The sequence below is a fragment of the Brachypodium distachyon genome, chromosome 3 (genome assembly GCF_000005505.3).
Source record: "Brachypodium distachyon strain Bd21 chromosome 3, Brachypodium_distachyon_v3.0, whole genome shotgun sequence".
Taxonomy (NCBI): Eukaryota; Viridiplantae; Streptophyta; class Magnoliopsida; order Poales; family Poaceae; genus Brachypodium; species Brachypodium distachyon.
Window position 1 is genome coordinate 53610798 of NC_016133.3, and position 12569 is coordinate 53623366.

Genomic DNA, 12569 nt, shown 5'->3' on the forward strand with positions numbered 1-12569 from the left:
CAATCTGCGCGGGTCATTACGCTAGTTTTATATATATATATATATATTCTGAGAAGGTTTTATATCATTTTGATACGTATTTTGCAAATCAGGAGTTCGTAAACCTGCTAAAATAAAAGTCTACACTTTTGATGAATCTGACCGTCGGGTGTGAAATGGACGCAAGTTACGTGGTGACTTGCCGTCACTGAATCCTGCTCCACGCACGCACACAGAGACATGTAACTGCTTCCGCTGCAAAATCAACTGGTGCTTCGACCTACGCTTCTACTCTACGGAGTGTATTTCTTTTCACTCCGCGCGACCCTCGTTTGCCCCAAATCCGCTACGCCACGCTTATTAAAATGCTTGCTTCTGATGCATGCAATGCAAGACGCTACTAAAATAACCCACCTCGTGATCATGGGAGTGCTGTTACCACCCGAATTTCGTGTGCGTAAGCACTGTCCTGATCCTCGTGCTACATGCGTTCGCATGCCATTATAAACTGTTTTTCCTTAGTAGCTGACGAACCCCATCCGCATGGATACATCACGGTTGGGCCCTATGTCAGTGACGACGCCGCACAGGATTGTTCTTCCCTTTTTTTCTACGCTTCAGCCCCGCCGGCCGGAGCCCCACCGGCAAAAGGCCAAGCCAAACGCGCACCACCCTGGATCGGCGGATCCCACTGTCCACTAATGTACAGAAGAAAAACAATGCCGAGGCGGTTTGACCATTTGACGCTAGGATACAAAGCCCTGGCGATGAGGTGGCATCCAAGGGCCTCCTCCCGGATCGTCACACACACGCAGACAGGGCAGGCAAGCATGTTGCTCTCCCTCCAATGATTCCCGTGGCGCGCGTCCCCGTTTGTCAAAAGAAAGGAAACGAAAAGCAGACGACGCACTCTCACTTTGCGTGTTTCCCTTCAAGTCCTCCTTCCTCCGGTTTCTCTTTCGTCCATCAACACCAAGTTAAACCATCACATGACATCGGTCGTGACACCACCACGACACACTCCCATTTTGCTGCATGCTGTGTGAGGTGTGACGAGCCCTTGACCTGCTTCCATTGCCTTCGGTTCACACGGGCACGTCGGAAACATGGCAGAAAAAGGATAATTCGTGCTGGTGTCCTGTCGCAAACTGCCCCCCTTGGTCGCACCAAATTAAGCGTTGTGCCGACATGTGAAAAAACTTTGCGCTTGTCAGCTGCTGGACCATTCGTGGAAGAACAAACAATCCGTCGGAACTGATTTGCAGAGCATGTAAAGGACAAGAGCAAAGGCCTACCCAGTTGCCGTCCCATATCAAAACAACTTTTATCCTCCACGACAGGAATAGAAAACGGGGTTTGTTTCTTGGATGTTTATAGTCCTTGCGTGGTCAAGCACCATATTTGGATTTTGGCACTCCTAAAAGGACAAACCTGGAACATTTGGCTGGAACTGGAAGCCAGGAGGAACCCTCTGAAAATTCATTCGGCAGGCAGTAGGCATCAACGACGCCCCCTCCCTCTCCATCACCATGCCTGCATCTTGGTCTTATTCTCCCTACCGAGCTGTACAAATATGCCCTGTACACATTAGTGCCAGCAGCACAGCAGTAGCGCTACCGGATCTCCAAAGCTACGGCTGGCTTCATCAGCTTTGCTACTAGCACGACTCTCCAAAACCCCAACGACCCAATAGCAGCACGAAAAATATCCCATATAGAACGCTAACGATTCTCACGGCTCCGGGCAGGGGAGCAGAAAGAAGAAGACATGGTTGGGTCGGCGTACCGTCTTCGTCATCGCCGGCTGATGGACACAGCGCCTGCAACGGCGAGCAGTGATCCAGGTACATCCAGTTCTTGCTCTTTTTTCAGACATGCATGTCTGTCTGTATTCTGAATTTTTGGGAGGGTCGTGTTCTTGCGCCACAGGACATTCAAGCTCCAATGGGATGCCGATCATGGTCTCCATCCTGGTGGTCGTCATCATCTGCACTCTTTTCTACTGCGTGTACTGCTGGAGATGGAGGAAACGCAACGGTGAGCTCTAATTGCTGCTCCTTTGCTACCTGCAGCTGTTACATGTTTGTACTTGCAGAATTGTACTCTACTAGCTGGTGTGATGTTAGTAAGAGTGTATTTCTGGTTCTTGATTTTGCTTGCAGCTGTCAGGCGGGCTCAGATACAGAACATGAGGCCGATGTCCAGCTCGGACTTGCCTCTGATGGACCTCTCCTCCATCAACGCTGCCACCAACAGTTTCTCCAAGGAGAACAAGCTCGGCGAAGGGGGTTTCGGGCCCGTTTACAGGGTACTACAAGCACTGCCAAATCCTAGATATCTTTGTTCTGATGATACTACACTCGTGTTGTATATTGCCTGTTGCATTTGCGCGTGAGATTATTGCATAGACTAAACTTGGCCACACGCAAATTTCAGGGCGTCCTGGACGGCGGAGCGGAGATCGCGGTGAAGCGGCTGTCGGCGAGGTCGCGGCAGGGCGCGGCTGAGTTCCGGAACGAGGTGGAGCTGATCGCCAAGCTGCAGCACAGGAACCTGGTGAGGCTGCTGGGCTGCTGCGTGGAGAAGGACGAGAAGCTGCTCGTCTACGAGTACCTCCCCAACAAGAGCCTCGACGCCTTCCTCTTCGGTTCGTTTCCGAATCCTCGTTCTTCGTCGTTAACTCTTATCTGTATCGATGCAACTGCAACCCTCGTGTCGAATTATTTAATTAGATCACGGAACGCGCGCATATTTCTGGGATAGGTTTGATTGGCCGGTAATGGTTGCAAGTGCGCGCAAAGATTGGGTTTGATTTGGTGACACATGGGGTGTGCACATGGCTGAACCAAATTACAGCTCTTGGGTGCAACTGCAGTCTCCATTGTTTACTGATTTGGAGCCATTCAGGTCAAATGAAGCTATTAGAAATAGGTTAACGAGAAGACAAAGCAGCCTGAGAATTCGTATTACTAGTACCAATATGATCATTTCTACTCATAATCATGTTTTAATTTGATGAAATTTTGTGGCATCAATTAGGTACTAGAAAGACCGCGCACTTGGACTGGAAGATGAGGCAGAGCATCATCCTGGGGATCGCCCGCGGGCTTCTCTACCTCCACGAGGACTCCAGCCTGAAGATCGTGCATCGGGACCTCAAGGCCAGCAACGTGCTCCTCGACAACAAGATGAACCCCAAGATCTCCGATTTCGGCATGGCCAAGATCTTCGAGGACGAGGAGATCGAGGTCAACACCGGCCACGTAGTCGGGACGTAGTAAGCGGCCACTTTCTTTCCCACTACCCCCATCAAGTTCAGACTTTCAGTAGTACTACTACGTGCTAACCTGAATCTAAAAAAAATGCAGCGGGTACATGGCGCCGGAGTACGCGATGGAGGGGGTTTTCTCGGTGAAGTCGGACGTCTACAGCTTCGGGGTCCTCGTGCTGGAGATCCTCAGCGGCCAGCGCAACGGCGCAATGTACCTCCAGGAGCACAACCACACCCTCATCCAAGACGTAATTGATCGCAGAAACCAGTCATTTTTCTTTCTTTCTTTCTCGATCCCCAAATTGCCAACACACGTGCAACTCTTCTTGACCTGAGCAGGCGTGGAAGCTTTGGGACGAGGACAAGGCGGCGGAGTTCGTGGACGCGTCGCTGGCGGCATCCTACGCCAAGGACGAGGCGTGGCGGTGCTACCACGCCGGCCTGCTGTGCGTGCAGGAGAGCCCCGAGCTCCGGCCGACCATGTCCGGCGTGGTGCTCATGCTCATCAGCGACCAGGCGCAGCTGCCGGCGCCGGCGCAGCCGCCGCTGTTCGCCAGCCCGAGGACGACGAAGAGGGCCACGCAGGCGTCGGAGTTCTCTCTGGGGACGGGGACCGACACGACCAAGACGCAGTCCGTGAACGACGTGTCCATCACCATGATCGAGCCACGATAAAAAAATCGTCTTTTTTTTTCTCTCCTTCTTTGTCTGTTTTCTTCTTTCCCTTTATATCGTGCCGGACTTTTATTGGTAAGTTTTATGCCGGCGGATGAGATGCCCGCAAGCACAACGCGAGGTTGGAAGAGCAACGGGCACTCTGTAAATACTCCGTGATGGCTGTGACTGCACAGAAAAAGCCGGAAAACAAAACGGATTTTGCATTTGAAATCTTTTGCACCGTGACATAGACAGAAAAGAAGATGCTTCGAAGTTACAAACGAGATGATTCCACTATGATGTAAAGGCAAAGATAGATCTTGTATAATTCATCCTTCTGGAAAGAAACATGGACCTGAAACAAAGTAAGTGGAGCATCTGGTGATGACTTGGGCCTTGTTTTCTCACAAGGTCAAAGAAATTTCGCAAGCATCCAAAGCACGCGCACCCATCAGATCAGATCATCAGAGGCCACTAGACTAGTATTAGAACACGTAGTACTCCGCGTATTACTAGTACTCTTTGTTGAGCTAACTTACGTCTAACTAACGACCTCTTGATGACATGGTCTCGATTAGCGACACAAACCAAACCTACTCCAACTAGCCCCTCTATCTAGTAGTACAATATGCTAAAAGGGAAATGGCAAAATATCATCACTGTCATCATCACCGAAGACCCCACACGACCTTTAGCTTTAACCCAGATTAAGCGGCTAATACATACATAGCGACCCGAGTGAGAGTCATCGAGCCTTTGCTGCCTGTGTTCTCCCGGATAATATATGTACAGCGCTCTAGTGCCCACGTACGGCGTGCGTCAGATTAGTTGTACTCTCGTACGAACCGATGCAAACCACACGGGATGTTTCTTCTTCCGTAGGAGCGCCGTTGCCTCGGGCCCTTGGCCAGAGTATAACCACATGATTGCGGCTGGGCGTGTGCGTGGTTGGGTCGGGCGACGACTACACGAGTAGGGCGCCGCGATTGACGGCCGCGCGCTGCGACCATTTTCCTATTCTCACGTTATCACGTGGTTCCCGGCGATTTCTCCTCGTCTTCGTTTCAGAAGCCGAGTATATTTCCGCGCCGGCGCGGGTGCTTTTTCCACGGCGAGCCGGATCGGGGATATTCGGGTGACGACGGACTGATGGTGTGGCGGATGCTTTGGTTACATCGCACCCTGCAGTGCCGGTCCATAGCGATGCTGGTAGCAGTAGATTTTTTTTCCTTTCTTTTTTCAGGAACAGAATGTGATGTGTGTGCTCTTCTTTTACAGCCTTAAATGAATATCAACAAAGAAATATCATCCTAACTGAAAAGAAAAAAAAAACTGCATCATGGTCTTCAGTAACGTCTCTACTTTTCTCTATCTCTAGATTCACCGTTCATATATCTTATACGACCTTTCTTGCATCCCTTTGATGGAGACTACAAGATATGAAGCCTTAACAAGTTGGGGTTAACTTAGATTCCGAAGAACCGTGTGAGTCGTCTGTCTCAAAGAGTGAAAAATCTAAATCGATGAAAGCACGTGGCAGTGGATGCAAAATTGCAGCTTGGATTGTCAAACTGCTGAATCATCACGTACTCGACTGACGAGGAAAAAGACCAAAATCATAAAAAGACAAGTCATAAGAACCATTGGCCTTATGTAGTAGGCAACGTTGACCACGTCAAGACATAGGTGAAGCCAAGAGAACATTAACCCACCGCCATCTCTACTACCAAGTCGCCCACATCAAAGACACAAAACCCAACAATAAAGTTACAAAAAACTAGATGAAGACGTTGATCCGTGATTCTCCTTACCTCTAAATTGTCTGTCGCGTGTGAGAAGAACCGGTAGAGATATGATCAAAACATTGATGTTTCCCCTCACATGTCAATGCTAAATCAGATATCAATGGCGAGAGAAACCAACAGAACTAGAACCGATGGTGATTCATCTGACCACGTGTAGAGGTTTTCTTCGCAACTCAATTTTTCCTCATGTGGAAACACATCGTGTGGTATACGTTTTTTGGTTTTACTATGCCCAAGTCGCCTTATTTTTAGTTAGGCATCAGGCCATTGCTTAGCCGTCGAATATGATTTGTGTTTTAAAATTCAGAATGAACGATGAAGAGGGCAAAATGGAGATGGCACCCGGATACTAATCTGGTGACTCTGATGTGTCGACTGAAATTTAAGGCTTTCTATATACATATCAAGCGTTATAGGCACAGTCACACCTCATTTTTCTTGTTTATGAGAAAAGGCTATGCTTTATTGATTTTTTTTCCGAGATTAACGTGAAGCTGGCCAGAAAAGGATGAGCAGCCTGTTCATGGAGTTCAGTCCTAGCAGGCTGCCCAGCTCCAAGGAGGCCGAGCCCAGTAAGCCCAGTAAAGTTGGCTGTTTTTTCTGGCCCAATTGCACTGTCCGTTTTTTTTTCTAACTAGCTAAATGCACATGCCTTGCTGTGAAATGAAAATTATGTACTGAATTAGTAGTTCTAAAAAAAATCTATTGCATGAGTTGTTGAAATGTCTATGCCTTCAAATTTTCTTTTTTTTTTGCGGAACGACAAACAAAATATCATGATATGTATCACATAGAACAGGTGCAAATTATAGTAGTTTCTGAAAAAGTTAGAGAGTAGTTTTGATGGAATAAACGGACAACCACCAACTCAAATCTTTGTAAGTGTAAAGATAAAGAACATATGTGCGTGTTCTAAATATTTGTTTCACATGCAAAGTTGCTCAAAAATAGAAACATATACTCCGTACTTAGATCCAAAACTCAGCGTAGCATTAAGTTTCCCCGCCAAATTTGCACAAAAAGAAAAGTTTCCCTCCCAAAGTTTGGAGCAGACCGGATATTCAAGGTCCAGGGGCCGAGGACCAAGCAATTAATAAAGTCATCCTGCAGAAATTCCTTCATATTTCCCGTAGACAAAAGTTCCCTCGTGTGATTCGACTGCCATCGGATTAAACTGTTGAGCGTTCTTATACAGAGAAAATGCAGTTACACTGAGATATTCCATCTGTTTTCTAATTTTTGTCTCAAATTTGTTAAAATGGATGTATCTATTCGTAAAAGGTGTCTAGATATATGTAAAATTTCGACAAGAATTACGAAACGGAAGAAGTATTTCTAAACGGTCATACTCATCAGCGCGCGCTAATGATTCCACCACGGCCATCCTCTGTGTGATCTAGTCGGTGCACAGTGCTCAACTGGCAAGTTTACAACCCGGGTACAAACCAGACTATTCCCAACCCCCACCGTTCTTCAACCGCACGCGCGGCGAGCCCCGCTCCGCCATTCTGGACCAGACTCGCCATTGCGTTCTTGAGCTTACTAGCCCGGTTCGTCCCTCTTGTCTCCAGTTTAGGCCGACATATGCTTTAAGCATATATTCCGCAGATCCAAGTAGGGACGACATGCGTTTCAATCAAACAGGCGGAATATGCAGCCTGCCAAGTGCCAAACGCGCAAAAACAATCCACTTATCCACCCATCATCTTGATCGTACGTGTGGCTTTGAACGCCGGGAACCCGCGCCCGTGATCCCATCCCCGCCCGCTCACGCACGCACGGTGAAGAACATCAACGAAGGCACGCACCAAGGCTGGTGTCGCTTACCCCAGGCGCCGCGCGGCGCGTGAAACAATGGATTCGACGCGCACTTGTTTACTGATGAGGCTTGATGGTTTCGACGCCCTGCGCGTGTCCTGTGTACGTTCCCTTCATTTATCTTTCTTCGGTGACGCGTTCAATGTTCTATTCTCTGGAGTCTTGCCCTTTGTCTCCGTCCTGTTTAATTCGCTTTAGAGCATCCTCAACCAAGAAACAAATGATATTAAAAAAAGAAGAGAAGAATTTTAATATCAATCACCATTGGAGATGTCCTTACAGGCTTGGTGATTACGTACATGATGGAGGTGTTGTTTTGTAACCTACTACTCCGTATTAGTGTAGCCCTGCACTTCTCCCTTTCCAAACAGCACACGGACTGAAAACAAAAGACTCTGTTGGTTGGCAAATAGTCACAGTGGAGTCACCGAGACACTGACCCGCCCTCAACACTGAAAATGAGATGTACATAAGGTTGGTTTAAACGTGGGTTTGATTTGATCAGTCAGCACTCAGTACTGCAGTCTGCAGTCCAAGCATCATAGTAGACCCAAAGCAGTTAAATCATGCGCTCTAAACAAAGCATGTCCTTGTTTGACATAACAAAAAGAAAGAGCCACCTCGCTGTAAAATGCCCCAAATAAGCTGCAGAAGAAGAAGCTTTCTTTGCGAAAGGCTGCAGTTGGTTTGCCGTCCAGAAGAGAAATTAAGGCCATTATATAAGAACCATCCCATCCATCATGCGTTTCTCTGGCGCCAAAAACACACAAAGCAATTCCCCTCATCATGCCACCCATATAGGCTTCTCCTACTCCTCATCAGTGATCACTCTCCACGCTCTCACTAGCTCGGCCGCCTACTGCAGCTCCTTCTCTCTCAAGCCAACCACGCGCGTGCATCCTTGCGCACGCGCGCGACGAGAGCGAGAGATGCCTCCCCAGCTTCACCGCTCTCTCCTCCTCCTCTACGTGGCGGCAGCGGCCGCCGCGGCATTGCCGGACCCGGCGCCGCTCGACCCGGGCCTGTTCCTGCCGTCGGCAACCCCGGCGCAGCCCGGCGCGGCCACGATCCCGGCGTTCCCGGAGCAGTCGGACGCCGCGGCAGGGGGGGCCTCCTCGACGTGCCCGCTGGCCCCCTCCCCGTGGCTCCTCCCGGCCGTGCTGTCCTCCTGCGACGCCGACGGGGCGCTGCCCGCGAGGCTCCGCTGCTGTCCGGCCCTTGCCGCCTGGCTCTTCGCCGCGTACGCGCCCGTCGCGCTGGCCGCGAAGCCCGTGAAGCCGCCGCCGTCCGCGGCGCCCGTGGACATGCCGGTGCCGCCGGACGACTCGGAGGCGTGCGCGGGCGCCGCGGAGCGCGCGCTGCGGTCCGAAGGGGCGGCGCTGCCGCGCCCGCCGGGGGCCAACGGGACGTGCGACGTGGCCTTCTGCTACTGCGGGGTGCGGCTGAGGAGGCTGACTTGCGGGGCGCAGCCGACGGGCAATGCTGGCATGTGGAGCCCCGCGGATGCCGCGGCGAGGAGGCTGGAGAGGGACTGCGCGAAGCCCGGCGTTCACGGCTGCTCCAAGTGCCTCCGTGCTCTTGCCACGGTAAGATAACATAGTACTCCACATCTTACTCTGCAACAAGCCCCGTAAACAATGTACTACGTCGCTAGAAACATTTGAACACAGAATGTCTGGTTCAGTCATGTCCAGTGCCACACGCCTGCCGAGATGTCGATACACACACAGTTAGGATCCTCGCATTAGCATGTGCCACCTTACAATCTTGATCAATGATCAAGCGAATCTGCAGATGCATCCAACGCTCAGGTGCAGATCACCACCGTAGGCGCGCAGCGCTAGGCATGTTGCTTGTTGGGTATGCTTCTCGAGACATGGCGTTGAACAGAAGCCATGGGCAACCACTCCACCCAGTTTGGCTTTAGTCTGGCCCAGGCCCCACGGGCATTATTGGCTGGGAATGGCTCGGAATGATGAGATCTGAAGTCCGGACGGGGCCTGGAGAATGATTCGAGCAGAACATGCCTCCATTCCCCCGCCCCTTCGATTGCCTTAGCATCTGGGTCCGAGATTTCACTCGATCGTCTAGTTTGGTGGACCGAGCAATGCCCAAGTGATCAATGACTCTTAAGCAATGCCTTATTTGCACGTAACGGCTTACCTGAGTTTTGGTCGACGTTTGCAGATAAAGGCCGGAGCGGCGGCGGGGAAGCATGGCGACGGCGCGTCCAGCGAGCGGGACTGCGAGCTGATAGGGATCATGTGGCTGCTGCAGCGCAACGCCACGCGCTACGGCGCCGCGGCCACGTCCGTGATCCGGGCCCTGATGGCCGCCGACGAGGCGTCCGCGGCCGGCGTGGCAGCGGCGGCGGGGTCGACCGCGGCGTGCTCGCTCTCCGTGGACGACATGCCCCTCCCGGCCCAGTACGCGCGGCTCAGCGAGGCCAGCGGGCCGCCGCTTGCTGTCCGCGGCTTCCGCCTGATCCTGTTGCTCGCCATATCCTGTGTCGTGTACGCGCTGTAGCCACCCGTGGCTGAATTTGATTTTGTTATACGGCCTCCGGTTTTCTTCCGAGTTTGTATGAGATGGTTCGTATCATGCGAGCTGTATACATCAGTCTCTAAGTCGAGTGATGCCAGGAAATCTGGAAGGAAAAGATGAGGTATATTTCAACGGTCGAAAATTCAGCTGACCAAAAGCAGGATCCAAACCAGGTTTGTCCACAAATGAAAAAGAAGATGGCATCGGCCAATCGAGCTGTGCTTATGCAATTTTAAGTCGTAAGTTACTGTTATTATATGATCTTCAACAAGAAGGCATAGTATAAACAATACCTAAAAAGCGGGCTAAAAAGCCTCAACTTAACAAGAGGCGTGCTCGATCGGCTGATAGTTTTATGGAGTATGAGTTTTGATGTAAGTACGACATGTTTCAATTTCTGTCCGACGCTGTCGATCAGACCATCCATAACTTAAGCCACATTTCGTGCCGGGAGTAGCGAGATGTGCAACGTGCATATGGAGCCGCTGTGGTACCAGCCCATGATGTCACTACTGTTTCCGACCATCAGCAAGCGGAATAGAGTTTTGAAACTCAGTGTGGACATATAAACCAACCAAATTCCCGAACCGAAAAAAACAGAAACAAAGCCGAATAGACAGAAACCGAAAAATTCGGTCGTTAATTCGGTTTGTGAAGTCAGGAAACCGAACTCTTCTCTGTTAGTTCAGGTTTAGCTCTTGGTTAACCCAAAAACGAAAAGAAACCGAATTGCACAGAAAAGGCCCAGAAAGGCCGTCCGGCCCAGTTCAGCGAAACCTTACTCTTCTCGGTTGCTGAGCCCACTTCCCACGACATCCCGATCGATTGAATTCTCCACACCATCCGGATCGATTCAAGCCATCTCGATCGATGGGAACGGCCGGCTGTTTGTCTTAGATGTGAAATAGGACGTGCAGACCCCATGTGTACCTAATTAAATCTTAGCGTAGATATCATGTCTAAAGGTTAGAAATAATCAGGATGATGTGAATCAATGTGGAGTCTTTCTCCGGTATTTTTCATATTGCTTAAGTATTCCATCCGTCTGACTTAAATTTTGTCAAGTAAATTATAAAAAACCATTACATTAAGGGTTAGGGTTTTACTTCGGTACCAGTCTACGTTTTGGTGACTAAAAACCATTGGATTTATTTAATCACTCGGTCGGTAGCGTCTAAACCCGAAACTGACGGAGCGGGTCCACCGGTCAGGCCAACGTGGCGTCCAGCGTGGCAATTGACCGAACCAATCTACAATTTCTCTTCTTCCTCCCTCCTCTCTCTCTATCTCTTTCTCCTTCCCCCCGTGCACCCGCCCCTGCACCACGACGCGTCCTCGCCTGCGCCTTGAGCCCCTCGCCTGCGCCCGCCGCCCCGTGCGTCCGCGCCGCGTCGCCTGCGCCTGCACGCGCCTCGTCCGCGCCCGCGCCGCCTCGCCTGCGCCTCGCAGCCGTACATGGGGAAGAAGGTGGCGGCGACGGCGATTCCGACCACGGCGGGTCGATTCTGGCGCGAGCAGTTCATCGCCGACGCGCCTCCGCCTCCCCGCCGGCGCGCCCGAGCTCCTCCCCGACCTGGAGGTAGAGATGTGGTCGATCCAGATGTTGGTGGCCGTGAAGAGCGAGATGTCGTCGCCGTCGGCGCGCGTCCGGTACCCGATGTCCTCCAGCGAGTCGCGGACCATGCCGCCGTCCGTGTGCTTGATGTCGTGGATGTGGAGGTTGTGGTTGATGACATTGGACCGTTCTGGACGGTGAGGGCGGCACCTTTCGTGATGTGCACCTGGGCGCCGCGACCGTCGATGGTGATGTCGTTGTTGATGATGAGCTCCTTGGTGAGCGTGATGACCATGTTCTTGGCGAAGATGATCCAGATGGGCTGCGGCTGGATGGCCGACGGTGTGGCTACAGCCTACAGGCGACACAGAGAGGGAGGAAAGAGAAAGTCTAACCGATGGGTTCAGTCAATTGCAACGCTGGCATGCCACGTTGGCCTGACCGGTGGCCCCACATAGTCAAAATCACGCTTAGACGCTGGCGAGCGACGTGTTTACTAAATTCGGTGGATTTTAGTCACCAAAACGTGAACTGGTACCTATGTGACATACGAGCCACTAATGTGGTGGTTTTGTGTAATTTACTCAATTTTGCCTAAATATGAATGTATCCACGCCTAAAAAGCATCTAGATACATGTAACAGAAAGTAACTTAATATGGGATAATACTCTCTTCATTTGAGTTTATAAGGCTCTATTGAAGTTTGTGTCCTACTTTGAACAACAATTATTCAAATTATATTTACTACACGTACATAAAAAAGTTATACCATTAGAAAGAGTTTTTCAATATAAATCCAACAATATATCTCTTGTGCCGCAATTTTCTCATATTACCAATGTAATTTTTGTCAAAATTTGACATAAAATTTTATGTGTGACTTATAAGCCTGAACCGATGGAGTAGACGATATCCTTTCTTCTGAAAAAAGAGAGAAGGA

General features: G+C 50.5%; 2 protein-coding genes and 1 long non-coding RNA gene across 3 annotated transcripts; 2 read left to right on the plus strand and 1 right to left on the minus strand.

The window, feature by feature from the left end:
• The first annotated feature begins 1746 nt into the window (after window positions 1-1746).
• Window positions 1747-4271, plus strand: LOC100840835 (cysteine-rich receptor-like protein kinase 10). The gene is made up of 7 exons (XM_003572818.3): window positions 1747-1822; window positions 1908-2015; window positions 2141-2286; window positions 2415-2625; window positions 3018-3255; window positions 3347-3497; window positions 3589-4271. Exons 1-7 carry the CDS (start codon window positions 1747-1749, stop codon window positions 3922-3924), a joined length of 1266 nt encoding a protein of 421 aa, XP_003572866.2. The 3' UTR covers window positions 3925-4271.
• Window positions 4272-7024: 2753 nt separating this feature from the next.
• Window positions 7025-9832, minus strand: LOC104583828. The gene is made up of 2 exons (XR_731871.2): window positions 9693-9832; window positions 7025-7981 (listed from the first exon to the last, which is right to left on the minus strand). It is a non-coding gene; the product is annotated as an uncharacterized LOC104583828 (long non-coding RNA).
• LOC100830211 (uncharacterized GPI-anchored protein At4g28100) lies at window positions 8131-10341 on the plus strand. Its single transcript, XM_003570169.4, has 2 exons — window positions 8131-9115; window positions 9717-10341. Exons 1-2 carry the CDS (start codon window positions 8270-8272, stop codon window positions 10053-10055), a joined length of 1185 nt encoding a protein of 394 aa, XP_003570217.4. The 5' UTR covers window positions 8131-8269; the 3' UTR covers window positions 10056-10341.
• Window positions 10342-12569: the final 2228 nt, after the last annotated feature.